The following is a 16,734-nucleotide window of genomic DNA, read 5'->3' on the forward strand; positions in this document are numbered from 1 at the left end:
CAGTAATTAATTTTTAGCTTAGATGCATTTGTGGTTTTAATTGAAATTGTGATTTTTTTTTATATATTAATATATGTTGAGTCACCAAGTTAACAAATAGAATAAGCCATATTAAACTGTGTTCACCACACAGAGGAACGACCACCCCCGATTGACTGGATATGCAGAAAAAATACCTTGTTCACATTTCAACTGACATTTTATATATATTTTTTTGTTCATTGTGCCCTCAGTGTCCTAGGGAAAATATAAACATATCAGAAACTGCAGTTATACTGAATGTTATGTCATGTCGCTTTACTTTTCCTTAAACATAAGGGAAAGTAGACCTGAAATAAAAGACAGATAAACAATTTATTTTTCTGTCAGTAAAAGGTCTTTATTATAGAAAAGACATTTAAAAGTTGACTTGGGACATATAAATAAAAAGCATCTCTGGAAAATCCAAATATGTTCACACTTACAGACATACCACAATCAATGAAAAAAACCCCAGAGATTTTAAGGCTGTGATGGTTAGTGTTTGTTTCCTTGCTCTTATTTACTTAATAACAGCTGATAATTATTGATTTTGCATCAAACTTTATGCAGGATAATTAAACACCAACTTGAACTCATGAAACAGTACAACAGACTACACTGGATTGTATGCAGATGGGATTTTGCATGACTTTATAAACACGCGTTGTTTATGCACAACCTCATTTATAACTTTCAGAGTGAAGTCACAGTGTAAACACTGGGGGAAAAGCTCGGCAGATAGTATAATGTGCAACATGCGATAAAGTACTGCATAGATTTAGCAAAAGATGAAAACTTTGCTCTGAATGCTCCTTGTACCAGTGATACAGGATGATTTTTGTTTGTTCATGCACCATCTAAGGTTTTTAATTCAACACTGTATGAAGTTTAAAAAATGTTTGAGATTTAAAAATGAAAATTCAGTGAACTTACTACAGTTTTACAACTGTTACTTTTTTTACTGTCTAAAATGTTACAGTTTCCAAAAACTCCTAAGGGTCTAGGGTCACATCAGTCAAACAAAATAATTCAAACAGGCCACATAAAAATGCAAAAAAGAAGAAGAAAAAAAAAATCCTTTACCATTCAATTTAAAGAGAGGGAAGCTGGCCCCTGCAGTCACAAACTGAAGGATAACCTCACCACAGAGAGCTGGAGTTCATTCAGAGTGCAGAGAAAGACTCATGGGAGTGAACAAAGCTCGAGTGTTTCTCAAAACCAATCCGACGACCCTAAGAACATGCTATCTGTCACAGCGACGCGAACGCTGTCCAGGGGGCTCGATGTCATCAAAACAATCTCCGGGCTCACAGACAGAAAACAGGTGAGGAGCAGAACCGACTGTTTGCTGACAGTCAGACAAGGAGGGATGAAGGGATCCATTTGGACCCCATGGATCATCTGTGACATGTTGCAGTGTTCTCTGGTCCTCGGTGGTTTACAAGAATGAGGCAAGGGGTAAGGGATTCAATGGGAAGGGTTGTTTTTTTTCTTTAAAAAAAAACAAAACATTATTCAGTTTCATTCAGGCCGCAGGGTCGCCGCCACTCCTGACCCCGTTCGTGGATCCACTTGTTTGATACTGAAAGACAGAAAAACACAATCTTGAGAATATTCTAGTTAGTTAGTTGCTTTATTCTTGCAAACGTTTACATACTCTTTGATGTTTTTCTCATTAGCTAATGTGCTACACAAAAGTTTCAACCCATTTTGTCGGGATTTTACGTGAAAGAGGGTGCAAAAAAAGAGGGTGATGTGAAAAGCTAGCACTGAAATTCAACCTGAACACAATATTCCCACTGTGAAATAAAGTGGTGGCAGCATCATGCTATGGGGAAACAAGACTCTCCTGGAAGAAAACCACTTCTAGAAGGACAGCAATCTTAAATATAATGCCAGAACTTCGATGAAATAGTTTAGAAAAAGAATATATTCATATGGTAAAATGGCCTAGTCAAAGCTGAGACCTAAATCCAACTGACAGTTTCTTGCAAATCTAAAACTGCTATTTACAGATTCTAATTATCCAACTGGACTGAATTTGAAGTACTTAACAAAAACAAAGAGGCATACCCTCAAATGATTGCATCTTTTACTGTAGCACACCTGGTTCTTTCAGGTTCATTATTATCCACTACCATTTTTCAATCGGTCTCATAAAATCCCAACAAAACATATTAAAATTAAAAGTGATAAAGTGATCAAATGTGGAAAAGTTTAAGCGGTGTAACTACTTCAGCAAAGCAGCATCCCATATGTACATTTACAATTCATACATGTGCAATTAATACAATGCTAAGGACCCAAATGAAGAAGCAGAAAATTCAAGCATGAAGTCTGAAGTTATCCACTGAGACTAATCCTGTGTGTCATAACGTAGAGCCAAGGTTGAACTCCGAAAGAGGAACTCACCCCACTTGTTGCCCACTAACACTGGACAGGCTGCATGCCGGGTGCTATAGTCTCCTTCCCCGCTGGCAAAAAGATTGTACCAGAACACAGCAGTACCCTGCAATCAATGGTAGATGTTAGCGGCAACTCTCCATCTGTATGAATCTGACTTAGCATAGTTTCATTTCACACATCAACTCTCAATAAAAAAAAACAAAAAACAAATATTATCTACATAATTTAGAAAGAACTATCTTATAGATCAATGTATGCTACAAAACTCAAAGCCATTTAGTGTTTATTACATCTGAATGTCTAAAATTGTTTTGACAAACATATGTGGTATTTTATAATCCAGCTAAATCGATCATGTTACAAGTAAATAGTGTTAGTGTGCTTTTACCTTTTTAGGCCAAACAGCTGCACCTACATCTGGGAATACTGTGGCGCCCCCTGCAGTCACATCACTCATCTGCAACAGAAAAAGCAAAGAAAAAAATAAGCTGCTGACAGGTTTGTTGGCCCAATATCATTCTCTACTCCCACTGGGTGATCCGGAGGTGCTCCTGCATCAGAGCAGTAAAAGCGATGTTTATTTATGAATTACGTATGTGGACTTAAGGTCAATACTATTATTATTTTGTCTATTTAATACAGCATTTGAGAAATTATTTACAAGCTACAGTCAACTACTAATGCTAGTGACCAAATTTAGCTGTTTCATCAAGATTGTTGTCAGCTATTTGCTGTTGAAAAGTGAAAAAATAAAATAACATAAAACAAGTCACAGTCAAGAAATTTTTCAGATATGTTATATATAAATATATTTTCTTACTGTCAGGCTCATTAGGCTTTGTACATTTTGAGAGACAAATGGTTTGTTTCAATCAAAAATTAATCTAAGTCCCATACTTAATTTTTGTTAACATATTTATAGACTTATTCAGAAAATCTATTAAATTTAAGTTAACTGAAAAAGAAAAACATGACCAATATTTCAACAGTGACCTACCAATTTAATATTTAGAAATGTTTCTCTAAGACAAATCTGCATTGCACCACTAAATATTATCATGTAAATTATTTTATTGTCCATTAATTAATTATTTCAGTCACCTAAAAAATATTAGGTGACTGTCAACATGTCATCTGTGCACGCATGCATTTTCATGCACATAAAGCGCAACTCTCATGCCACTGAAAACAAATTATTTATTTCACATAACATTTTATCACTTCTAACAAGAAGTGACTTCTAACAAGCATCATAATAATTAAAAATAAACGTACACCACATTGCTGGCATATTATTTATTGCAGTGAAAAAAAACACGTCTATATGACAAGTGGAGTTTTTAACAAAAGCCACTGATTAACTTAAAGCCAGCTCTGCTCTTTGTATGTATTTACTTACATAAAAAAGCCATGTTGCAATACGATTTCCAGTTCCAAGTTCTTTAAACGCATCTGGCTCATCTTTCTGAGGAATTGTCGCACAAAAGATGTAATGTCATGCCATGTCATGTCAATGCGACTGCTCAAAAACAGAAAATCAACTCTCAACAATTAGAAAGCTTACCCTTCCGAAGTCAAAGTGAGGTTCATACTGCCCTCCAACACCGTAATTTGCAACCTATGAAATCAAAGAAAAACAACAGGTTGTTTAAATTGTACAGATGCAGAAATAAGCCAATAATCATGTGGAAAAGAAAATCAAGAAGCCTTTTTAAACATTCACTTATTTTTTATATTAGTAAATGTTCACATAATGTCTATGCTTGTTTTTATTTATCGGTTTACCTGGAGTTCTTCTGCTGTGTCAACTTCCAGACCTGTAATGCCTTCAATTCTCTCATTGATTCTTTCAATCACAGGATCCTCATAGCCTGTGAGCCAAGCACTGCAACAATGGAGGCAAAGCAATTTAGATTGAGGACGTTTGTTGTCGTAGGATACACATTTGTCCACTAGATGGCAGTAGACAAATCTTTTTGTAAAAGCAACAAATTCATGCCACGCTTGAAAACATGCAGGGGGGAAAAAAAAAAAAAAGAAAGCACGTGGGAATAAACTGGAAACATGGAAAGAGCCCAAGGATCTCCAGTCAGCTCAGGGTGCAGGTTTGTGCACGTTGGTGGTGTGGTTGAGCACCACAGAGAACATCTTTTTTTTTAGGATTACACTATTCTAAAAAAAAATAAAAAAAAAGTCTGCTAATGTTAAGTTCAGCATCTTAAATGAAAATTTTAAATTGTCGTTTTTATGGAAGAAGCAGTAAAATCCTATAATATGCACATCAAACCAGCCATGCTAGTAACAATTCCCACAACAGTAAATTCCAACTCCTAAAATAAAGATTTGTTTTCAGACATGAAAAATGGCATTCCTGTTGGGAAGGGACGGATTTAAACAAGTCACGTCTGAAAAAAAAAAAAGCCTTCCATCCGTTCCTCCTGTTCATCGCTTACCGAATCTATGACAATGTGCTGACTCACACATAATGCACAGAAAAAAACATCAAAGTGACACCACACCCTCACATCCATGTGTGCTGACATTAACTACCGGGAGCAGTAAAACCAAAGTGATGTGGGGGTTTGAGTTGGCTGCTGGGCCTGCTATATTTAGTTCTGGATACAAATTTCAGAAAACGTCACTAACATAGTTTAGATGAGATAGCTAGCATTTAGATTTGTAATTGGGCATTTCATGTAATCTAATCCATGGCCTTGAAAAATGACTTCACCTCTGCTGCAAATAGTGAAATTAACAAAAAATAAAGCTAAAAAAAAAACTGCACAGCTGCACCACAGCAGCTATGATGGCATGTTATGACTTCCTGTGTGGGAAATGGCTAAAAAGCAAGGAATAAGAGTTCAATGAATCATCCACAGGGTTTAATTATTTTGGCCTCAACAAATTGTTTGCACCAATAATAACTAAAACCCTTTTATTGTTAGTTTTCCATCTAATTATTTGCATTTTCTCTGCGCAAGGTCAAACAAAGCCAGCCATTAGACAATGACAAAGCGGGAGCTGGATGAGCACCTGCTGACCTGTGACCCCTTACCTCTTGGAGACTCTGTATTGGGCTGTGGTAAGTTTCCCAGTTTGAGGGTCATGCACCGTGGCTCGCCTTAGCTATGGCAGTTCCAGAGGACACAAAGGGGTAGAGGAAATAAAAACGGGAGGAGGAAGAAATAAAAAAGAGGACAGACAGAGCAGGACGGATGAAATGGAAAGAGAGAGAGAGAGAAGAAAAGCAGATGGAGTCACTGGTTGTTGATGTTATTAAAAAGAAAAAGCAGCAGAGTGTTCCATGAGGCAATACTGGACTTCTAGATGTTATTTACAATAATCATGTTGATCATTTATTCATCGACTGCCTGTGATGAACCTCATGTGGGACAAAGCAACTATGTTAATACAAACTAGCAGAAACAGTAACACATTTTCCTCTCCTTTCAGCATGTTGTGTTACCTTTCTGAAGCAGACCCCTGAGCTGGAGAGCGCCCCAGTAGTTTAAAATAAACAACTTTTTCACAAACCAAAGTAAGCTAGCAGCATTGATACAACTTGATACAATTTCTTTGTCAATCAGTAATAGTCCACTGGTATGTTTGAGGTGCCTTGCAGAAAGTATCGAAACCTCTTGAACTTTCCCTGGTTTGTATCACGTTACAATCGTAAACATTTGTGCATTTTATTGGGATTTTATGTAGCAAACCAACACAAATTATAACATATTTGAGAGGTGAAAGGAAAGGGATTTAAGGTTTTAAACTTTAACACAAGCAAAATTCTGAGAAGTGTGGTATGCCTAATATTTACCCTCTTCAACTGAACCTCTAAATTAAGTTGTGTAAAGGTAGTGCAAACACATGCCTTCTAAGGTCAACTAATTGGTTAACAGCAGGCCCATCTATGTGTAGTTTAATATAAATATAAATACAATTGTTGACATGTAAGCTGGTTAGAGTTGACAGATACATAGAGTCCACTCCTGAGAGAAAAAAACATGCTAGAAACTCCCAAAAAAACTTGAGTGTGGACTTAAACGTAGAGCCAGAGTTGCAATTAAATTGCGTACTTTAAAGTACTTGCGTTAAAATGGACTAGCCAAGTAGAGTACAGACCGAAATTCAATTAAGAACTTGTGACTGTTCAGACTCTCTCCGTTCAACTTGATTTTTTACAAAAATAAATAAATAAACATAGACAAAAACATTCCAGATGACCACAGCTGGTGGAGACACATCCCATAAGGCTGTTTTTGTAAAAAGAATCGAAAGTTTTTGTTTATTTTTGTTGTTAGCAATTTTATGCTCCTTTATGTTGGTCTAGAACTTAATAACCCAATAAAATACTCTGAGGTTTAGGGTTATGATGACAAATAAAAGGGACAAGAAATCCTTTTACAAGGCACTGCATAAGCTGTATAAATGTTTTCTCATTCCGCATTCAGCTCAAGAGCCTTTAATCTTTAATGAGGCAGCAAAGTGGAGCTCTGGATAGACCAAAGAAGAAATCGGATGCATTTTCGAGGGAAGGAAAAATTCCCTCAAAGCTCTTTCCTATGACCTTCCATCTTACCTTTTGCTGATCCTGTAATGAGCTGTCTCCAGAACTCCAGTGACGGGGTTGGAGATGGTTGCCCTGCGCAGCTGTGAAGCCAGGGACATGATTTAACCCCCAACACAGAGGCACACGGGCCCGGATGCTTGTCTAACCCACCAAACCGGCCTCGTGACTTTAACCTGCCACCTCTCAACATCTAAAATCACAAACACGCCGTTGAACAAACGCTCCTCTGCTCAGAGAGTTACTTACTCGTGGTTTTGCCAGTTGCTTGACTTTCTCGATTTCTGCATCGGAGATGATGTCGAGGTAGCGAACGATGTAGGGGCGGTCCCACTCGTCTTGCTGTTTGACCGGCGCCAGCACAAACCTGGGGTGACGATTGTTGTTGTAGTATCGACAGAACAGCCGGCTCTGTCTGCGCGGGGTCTAGTAGTGAGATTGAGAATTAAACCAGAGTGGAAGATAAAAGTGAGACGCCGTCTCGTTATTTCTGCTGCTTTTCTTCCTCACCATCTTGAGGCCCTCCCCTCGACAAAGCATCTCATACTTCTTCCTCTCTGGGATCAGAGAGAAAGAGTTATTTTGCTTCTTTTTCTTGTTCTTTTCGCTCGTGACCCTCTTTCCACTCTCCTCCTGCGTCCGAGCCGTTTCCTCGGCGGCTTTTTTCTGCTTCTCCAGCTGGAACTCGAAGTACTTCACGTTGCCCTTTGCACGCTGGTGCTCCGGGTCTGAAATTGTGGCAGAAAAATGGCAGCAATGATGATGATGTCACCGTAAACAGTTCACTGGATTTAATTCAATTCCCCAATACCGTTGATGGCAGCTTACCCAGTTTGAGCAGCCTCAAGGTGTACTCCAGCGCTCGCTCTATTTCCCCCTGCTGGTAGATGGCATAACTCAGGTAGTCCAGAACCGTCACCTTGTCTATGGTGGATTCCTCTCCCTCGTCGAGCTGTTTCAGGGCCTGCGCCATCCACAGCTCCGTGTGGTAGTAATCGGCGTCTGAGTAGGCTATTTTACCCAGCTCGTAACAGTCCTCCACTGTCATCTGGCTCTTGTGCTTCACGCCTGGTGAGCAAATAAAAGGACAACAATGACGATGGAGGGCAAAAAAAAAAAACATCGGTGCTGTTTAAACAACAAATAAACTACCAAGAAAAAGAAAAACTTTGAGCCTGGTGCTAAATGTGACTATTTACTGAGGTAACAGCTTTTACCAGGAAGGTCTCCTGTGGAAATGGTGTTGGCGTCGAGCTTGTAGGTGTCTTGTAACCGAAGAAGAGCTTTAGCCGCTCCAGTCTGGTCCTCCTCTGTGGGGAAGTACTGCCTCTGGATGGTCAGGTTGGAGATAAATCCTGTAAGAATTGCACACATCAAATATTCTAGAGGCGTATGAATCCAGTAACAACAGCACTGAATCCTGCCAGAGGCGGATTTTTATATCTAAGATGAGAATTGTAGTTGCTGAATGCCAGACAGATACATGATGAATGGAAATGGGGAAAAAAAAAACACACACGTACAATAGAAAAGGTGTTGCAACAGAATCAGCTGTACATGTGAGTTTGCCACCGTGTTACATACGGGACATCAAGAAGCCCGGGTACAAACGTGAACCACAATGAAGAAGTATTTACCAATTCTAAACTTATTGGCACCAGTTTTAAAGATGTGTAAAAACCCTTGGTTGCTATGGAGTTTTGGTGACTGCAGTTCTCTGCCAGAGAGCTTTAGAGTGACGCCCTTACCGTCCTCCTCATTGCGCAAAGTGAAAAGAAAAAACATAGATCGACCAGCCTTAATTGTCCAACCTCTAGTGTTCTAAAACCTCCGATTTAGTCTTTTCCATTTTGAAGAACTGTCAGATGTCTTAAAAGCTGACAAATCTGGAATCAACTGAAACAAGTAAGATACAAATTACCAGAAATGTTCAGTTTTAAGAATTTCTAGAGATTACAAACGTGTCAATAATTGTGGAATTTGTTAAAATGTGTCATTTTGTCCACTGACTAGATCTAAAGGTTGGATTTTTCTTATTTTTCCAATGTAAGAACATGTACTGAAACAACAGGTACATTTTGTTTGACAGATCTTTAAAGAAAGTTGCAATAAATGTGGACGGCTCAAATCTGAACTTTTCACACTAGAATTTGTCAATTCTAATGTTAATGTGAGAGCTAACTGTGAATTCCAGCACTTCTCAGTTGTCCATACCATCAGTGGTGTCACTAAGTACAAGACTCTCCAGGTCCCCCCATTCTGTGTTCAGCCTCTTCATCAGTTTGAAGGCATTGACGGGATGACCCAAAAACCCTTCTGGGTCTTGTGTGGCTGTTGCTGTCAAGGAATCCAACTTGTCGGCCCACCTGCCATGAAAATGACAACACAGATCAAGAGTACTGATTGGAAATGTTGGGATTTTGCACCGGCGCTGTTCTAAAAACGCAAAACTGTTTCTGAACTTAGCAATCAAAGAAACACATGACAGAGCAAATATTCCTCAAAATTGGTTTTAATCTTTAGTTTATAAAACTGATCTTGGTGAGTTTTGTTTTGTTTTCAAGAGATTCATTGGAATCTTCTTATTCAATCAGAAAAGTTTGTTTAATTGTTGGATGCAAATTAAAGCTCTTGCTCATCTCATAGCATCTCATCCTCTTTGAATTTAGCTAATTTTTCTTTGTCGTTGAGGTTTTGCGCGTATGAGTCCTTGTTGAATGCGTTTGACATGCAACAAAACAAACCGTACGAAGAAAACTGACATTGAAAGTAATTTCTCGAAAGATGGTTTAAAGCTACCAGTAAATGTATCTGGTGACGATGGAGACTTTGTGCCTTGTCAATTGAAATCTTTTCCGTTTTTAAAAGTTACGGAATGCCATCGTCCGTACGAGATGAGGGTGACCCACAAAAAGCAGTGCTGTACAGATTGAACATTTCGATTCGATTCTCACCGCTTAACCCGCTCCAGTTTGTTCTCCTCCGCTCTGATGTAATCCTTCAGAGACGTGACGAGGTCTTTCTCAGTGTACAACAGATCTGTCATCTGGCCTGAGTGGCAACAAATCAGAAGAACATGCATGGGTTACACAATGCACCATTGATGTCATCTTTTCATGATTTGAAAAGATGTTTGCTTCTGGACACGGTTAAATGTAATGATCACAGGGATCAGTTTTACACGGTGTGTGTGCTACCTATGGAGGTGAAGAAATCATTGTGGGCTGAGAGTGACTGCAGGCAGCTCAGCAGCAACAAACACCAACATGGCAGCTCCATTCTGAAAGAAAGCAGGATAAGTCCTTTTGATGAATTCGTCTGAATGTGCTGGTTCGTCTGATGTCATAGGATGTGCTTCTTTTAGATTAGATAAACAACATATTAATTTCCTTGAAAACTTTATTTCATAGATTTTATTACTAGATTCTATTTATTCAAAAAACAAAACATCTCTTGTTCACTGAGACTTGAGACTGCTTGCACGATTTTTTGCATTTGCACTTTTATGTTTTCGTTCAAACATAGTTTTTCTTTCTGTGTTTTAGAGTATTGTTTTCCCTACTTGTTAAATACTGTTTTTTTGTTTTTCAGTGGGAATGAACTGAATATTAAAACGAGAATGACAAAATATGAAACTCAAATTTTGATACACAAAACAGTTAAACCAGAAATGCTTCTGTTTTATCCTAAAAACAGAAGCGTTTGGTCAGACCCACAACCATGTCGGAGACACAAAACTAAGTCTGTGGTTGGTGTCAACACGTCTGGTTTTGGTTTTAGATTTTGGACAAGGTTTCAATCCAAGAAGTCACTGTGCCTGTGAAGGATGCAGCTGTATTTTTCTCTTTAAAACCACACATTTAACAGAAAAGGAACACATAAGAGATTGGAGGGAAGAATTACAATTTTCCACAATAAAATCAACATGTGTGACAAAAGGTTAGATGCTGAGCTCATTACAGATCTAAACTTAAACCCAGATATGTACTTAGTCCTTTGGATAGATAGTTCTTTAGTTTCAGTCAAGTAAGAAGTAAGGTCACCAGTCTTTTGAGAGAGCAAAGAGTAACACACACAACACACACACTCACACCCATTTGCTATTTGTGAGGGCAAATGAGTGAAGGAGAACCCACAGAGGCATGTGAAAGGTTTAGAACAACACAGACAGTCTGCACAGTTGAGGTCCAATGACACTGACAACTGCTGTGCCAGCTACCTTGAAGATATAGTGAGATCATTTCTGTGTAGCTCTGCTGAGAATCGAACTGAAAGTAGACTGCAGGTTCAGACAGGCTCTGACTTTGCCCTCGTTTGAAAAAACAAACGAATTGTGGGATTTTAATTTAGGTCTGAAGCATGCTGCAACGACAAACTAAAAATATATTCAAACAGCTCCCATTTAGTCAAAACTGGAAAGATGCATAAAGAAAGTGTTACTGAAAATGAATACTTGTTATTACCCCCAAAACACCAGAAATAAGTTAAAACTCAAGAGAATAAAAGTAATGGAATAAAAGTGTAAATTTGGGTGAATCTTTTTGTAACTTTGGGAAGTTACGTAGAGACTCTCCTTTGACACAGCAAATTTATTTTCCGGCCACTTTTTCTATTCTTTCTAGTACGTTCTCTGCTTCTGCTTTTGAAAGAAAATCACATCACAGCAACATCAGATTGTGATCAAGAGTTCTTTGTAGGCCTGTCACGATAGCAAATTTTGCTGAGCGATTAATTGTCTCAAAAATTATTGCGATAAACGATAATATTGTTTGAAGACCTTTTTACACTGATTTAATGGAAATGACATAATAATCCATGCGATTTCTTGCCAAAGATAGATACACTTTATTTTCAAAAGAACATTTAACACTTGAGCTGATAAACAAAATAAACAAAACAACCAAAAACGAAAATAAAATGGTCTCCATTAACAAAAAACGCACTTGAAAAAAAAAACTAAACAACATAAAGTAAAAGTGGAAATAAATATTGCATTCAACCAAAAGAGTGCAGATTATGAAGTCTGTATATTATGTTGCCCTTCAGTAATAATTAGATTTAAATAGAGAAGATGGGCACATCGACTACCTGATGCAATAGTTCACACTACATGATTTTTGCTCCTATTTGTCCCTTTACAACAATCTTAAAACGTTGATCTTTCTAAGATTGTGTGGTGTGTTACGGTAGATCGTCCTCCGATCTAAATCAGGGATTTCCCCCGACTGGGCGCTTTAACGCAGCCTGTTGAATGTGACAGGCAGCCAATCAGAAAGCGCGGATTCTCCTCCGCACTTTCTGAGGGGAAATTAAAGAGGGGAATCCCAAACAGCTGAAACGGCGCAACCCGAAGTCCAGCGGACATTGGAGATGATACGTGGAAACAACATTAATGTTTATTCAACATGCAAAGAATATAGAAATGACAAGCGAAATTGCTACCGCAGTTGATAAACCCGGTAACTTTTCAGCTGTTCTTCGTTAACGTGACGTAAATAGGTTCTAATGATTTTCATTCGGTCAGGACTTTACGCTGACACAAGCCACATGCATTGCAGGTAGATTGTAGTAAAGCATTGATTAGTGCCTGGTTTTAAAATTAGTTCACTGGACTTGCAGCCATTATTTTGTGCCCATTGTTGGACACCACACGGCAGGAACGAATCCGATCGAACCGTTATACCTAGGATTTCTGTCGGCTAATGTGTGGTCTGTCAGGTTTTGAAAATGGGCCGACAATGGCCGACAGCTCTAAGATCGTGTAGTGTGAGCTGGGCTTTACACTAAGGAAATGAGAAAGGGAGGAGTCAGTGAAGAGCACCGGAGTTGAGCCTTTTTTTCATTCAGTGTCATTAACAGAAAGAGAAAAAGGCCGGAAGAGACGATAATGCCGATAATTAAAATGACGTCGATAGTTTTAATTTATCGTACGATTAATCGATTTATCGTTTATTGCGACAGGCCTAGTTCTTTGTTTATATTATTTGTCATTTTGTGAAATGCAACATCAGATTAATTTAAAGAAAGAATCCATCACTCATTTTATGATGTGACTAATAAAAAGCAGACACTGATGAGCACAAGATGAACACTTCAACTTTTTACCTTTTTTTGCCTACAATATGCAAAACAAATCTACCAGAGTGAAAAGAAATCACTCTAGATTTTCACTATCAGCCTTAGATTTTGACTCATAATACTATATTTCATTAGTCATAAAATAATTGCAGAGCATTTGAAAATATAGGAAACTGGCAATAATTTCAAGTTTTTTAAATTAAAAAAAAACATTTTGTTTTCAGTTCTGCTCCAATAATCTGGAACTAACCAACTAAGTGAGTAAATACATTAATAAATATGCTCAAAAAATTATTCATTCAGAAAAAATATATTTTTAAATTCTAACAATGGATGTCTCTCCAAATATAACTGACCATGCCTAAATTAAAGAAAAATATGTAGATTTCGACACATATACAATCAAATCTAATCTAAAGTTGTATAAAATTCATATTGATCATTCCATTCATAGAATCTTTCACCTAGCTGTTATATAATCCCTAAAAATGACAATATTTCACATCAGATAAGTAAAAAGCATACTTTTAAATTGCCAATTGTTGAGGTGCAACCTCAACAAACATATTTTTTTTTCCGTACCTCACTGCTGTTTTCACACTAAATACTGATCAAAGTAATCTTTTAGTTGTATGTATATGTTTTTGTTTTTAGTCGTGGCAGAGAAACTTCTTTTCAAATGTCTCGTTTTACCTTTACTCTAAAGTCATGCTGTAAAAAAAGCAAAGGATGTGGATGGGAAAGGATAGGACTGCCACGTCTTCGCTCCTCCCCTCCGTGGAAACTCGTGTGCGGACTAAAATCCCTCCGATGGAGTCTTACCTGCTCCAAGCCAAAGTGAAATCTGCAAACTAACAAGAATCACTGGTTCACGGTCAATTTGTGCTGTAGAGATTAATTGGTTTATTTAAGCAAGATGCTTCACTACTAGTAATTTTTTTTTGTTGTTAAATATTTTCCATTTTGACAGCAACAAATGATACTTCCACTCTAGTATGCCGCGTTGTAGAAAATGTATTTAGATTTTTATTATTATTATTATTATTCAAATAATAATATCACTTTGCATTGCCTTCAATGCAAAGTGAAGGCAGCAGTAGCATCCCACGCTACATTGCATAGGAATGCCATAACTAAGCCAACGACGTGTGGACAGAAATACGCATGCTCTTCTTTTGTCCTCCTGTTTGCCAGGTTGTTATTTTGTATCTATTTTAGCTCCTTCCGTACTGCAAATCTCTAGGGGACTTAGCTTTCAGTTAAATATTTTACGCCCCGTGCTAACACTAGTCTGGGTACAACGCGCAGCCTTTAACTGTGAACTAGAGAATAACTATGCAATATGCGTACAGGCCTTTTTTTCCCGTCTCTTATCTGATCCAGGAGGCTGTATTTACCTCGTCCAGAGCATCCCGTAGCTAGCAGGAGAACCGTGTCCTCAGCCGCTGTGTCCTCTGAAGTAAGTCTCACTTCCTCGGGAAGGACTCGCTGAATTAACGGGGGGGAATAAGATCCTCCTCTCTGTGATGTTCCGGTGAACTGTTGGCTCTCTGGACGCATGGGCTGGATCTCTGGGCGTCTCAGCCTGAATGCTACGTGCAGGCTCACATGCGTACAGTTTTGTGATCATTTTTGGGGGGGTTGAAACAGGAGGTGTCCTGTGTAAAAAAGATGGGGAAGTTGTAGTTTTTTGAGCTTAAACCCACTGTGACACGACCGCAAAGAGTTTTGTTGAGTGCGGCTGTCCCCTAACTAACGGCACGCTTCTGCCACGTATTAGAAACGTCTGGGGAGGCATGAAAGATCATGAAATGATCATGAAAGTACAGTTTTCACACCTAAAACGGGATTTTAGATGTAGTATTCTACTCGTTACATTTTCATGGAGGTTGTGTGAAGTTTGGAATATGAAACTTTGGCAAACTTTTACCCTAGTTTCACCTGCAGTCTCTGCTTCTCACATACTAGAACATTCCTTCCTTTCAGTGTCTGGAATGCTGCTTAAATTCAGCAGGGTGGAGCCAAGAGCAGCTGTGTGTGATAAACTGATTACTCTCATTTCTTAGTGCTCTGTGTATTAGTTATACGCCTAATACACTCTACAGGCATGTAAATGTTTACTAACCATAATTTATGGTGGCCGTTTTTGCTGGAATGCGGATCTGGGGGGGGGATTCTGGTTTTAAAGTTGGTCACAGAAGAGTAGACCTTATTTTAAAACAGTGTGTTATGCTATATTCAAATAGAATCTCGGCTTAGGGTCTTTCTTCGTGGAGTTGTGCATGTCCAAAAAATAAAACTGTGCTGCTCTGTGATAGACTGGAGACCTGTCCAGGTTGACCCTTCGTGTTACCCAGTGACATCTGGAGCACCAGCCCCAAGAAGCAACCCTGCAAGGACAAGCAGCTACAGACAAAGATGAATGGACAGATGGATTGTGGTGATTATTGAGATTAAAAATTGACATACCCTTACAAAATACAGTGGTCTTAAAATGCACTAAAACTCACCTTAGGTTATCTTCAACCATTAGCCTGGAATCTGCTTGGAACTAGCATGTTTTCTCTTTGTGGGTTAGGTTGATTAGTAGGGCTGCAACAATAAATCAGGCCTGATTTCCTTAAGTTTGGGGGATTGGTGATCAGCCGATACTTGCACGAGAAAGCGATGTTAACCACCAATCTTATTTACCTCAGAGAAGGAGGCAAATAAGGATATGCACCCCAAAACCTTGTTGGTTAGAGCTTCTCCCTGTGTTTTGTTTCGGGGTAGTCAGTTTAGTTCAGAAACATTTTAATGTTGCATTCCCTGAGTCAAGTCACTCCTGTATAGACATCATCAGAGGCCTATTTTCAGATTTATTTGGAATCAAGGTCCCAGCTCTTAAGAAAGAGTGGAGAGGCACAGAATCCACATTAAAGTCCAGTGTCCATTAAAGTCAGTGATAGTTTCCCCCTTTACACAAACCATCTTGTTGACTGTGCCCTTGTGGACCGAGAGCCATATTGCATCGATGAAAACCTGACACATTTAAGGCACTATGAAAACAGAAATCTATACAATAATATTTGGTGTTGAAGTCCAGAACCAAAAGAGACTCATGTGTCATTCTTTTCATACTCTCTTTCAAAATTAGTAGCCCTCGTGATATTCAGTGTCAGTTTGCTTTTTTCTAATTTTATAGAAAGATTGCACAGCTGATTTAAAAAAAACAAAAAAACTTTCTGTGTTTTTCCTACAGCGGCCACTAGATGTCATCCACGAAGAGCTGCTGGCAGTTTAGAGTTCTGTGTTTCTGTAGCAAGGACCCACCAGGGTTGTTCCACCAGGATCTCCTATTGCTGAGACCCTTTAAAAGAAACATCAAGAAGAGATCTGCAAACTGAAATCTCTGAAGATGAATGGAACAACTCTTGTCTACTGGCACAAACGCAAACTATTAACACAAGGTTTAGGCTATTACAATACAAGTGGTTGTTTAGGACATATATCACTCCTATAAAACTTCACCATTTCAACCCAAATATTCCTGATGTGTGTGTTAAATGTAATATAGATAAGGGTACTCTTTTGCATTGTAACTTCAAACTTTCTGGAAGGAGGTTATTGTGTTCACCTCTCGTTTGATTGAACAGGATGTTTCAATGGACAGTAAACTTTGC

General features: G+C 38.5%; 1 protein-coding gene across 2 annotated transcripts; it reads right to left on the reverse strand.

The window, feature by feature from the left end:
- Window positions 1-353: 353 nt before the first annotated feature.
- p4ha1b (prolyl 4-hydroxylase, alpha polypeptide I b) lies at window positions 354-14,670 on the reverse strand. 2 transcript variants are annotated; one of them, XM_032553659.1, is made up of 15 exons: window positions 14,470-14,670; window positions 10,192-10,274; window positions 9,949-10,045; window positions 9,209-9,360; window positions 8,212-8,349; window positions 7,823-8,062; window positions 7,505-7,722; window positions 7,244-7,420; window positions 5,483-5,553; window positions 4,213-4,312; window positions 3,992-4,045; window positions 3,827-3,892; window positions 2,816-2,884; window positions 2,434-2,530; window positions 354-1,603 (listed from the first exon to the last, which is right to left on the reverse strand). In XM_032553659.1, the coding sequence occupies exons 1-15, from the start codon at window positions 14,481-14,483 to the stop codon at window positions 1,533-1,535; spliced, it is 1,647 nt and encodes a 548-aa protein (XP_032409550.1). In that variant the 5' UTR covers window positions 14,484-14,670; the 3' UTR covers window positions 354-1,532. The 2 variants fall into 2 exon arrangements, with proteins under 2 accessions (XP_032409550.1, XP_032409549.1); XM_032553658.1 differs by lacking the exon at window positions 5,483-5,553 and adding an exon at window positions 7,007-7,077 and having other exon boundaries at window positions 14,470-14,669.
- Between the last annotated feature and the right edge of the window lie 2,064 nt (window positions 14,671-16,734).

The sequence above is a fragment of the Xiphophorus hellerii genome, chromosome 22 (assembly GCF_003331165.1).
Source record: "Xiphophorus hellerii strain 12219 chromosome 22, Xiphophorus_hellerii-4.1, whole genome shotgun sequence".
Classification (NCBI taxonomy): domain Eukaryota; kingdom Metazoa; phylum Chordata; class Actinopteri; order Cyprinodontiformes; family Poeciliidae; genus Xiphophorus; species Xiphophorus hellerii.

What these genes read in the sequence shown, in the direction of transcription:
- p4ha1b (XM_032553659.1), bottom strand. An exon ending in CAATACAGAGTCTCCAAGAG is followed by an intron (nt 4,313 to 5,482) that starts GTAAGGGGTCAC and finishes CCATTGTTGCAG; the next exon opens with TGCTTGGCTCACAGGCTATG. An exon ending in GTTAGTGGGCAACAAGTGGG is followed by an intron (nt 1,604 to 2,433) that starts GTGAGTTCCTCT and finishes TCTGTCTTTCAG; the next exon opens with TATCAAACAAGTGGATCCAC.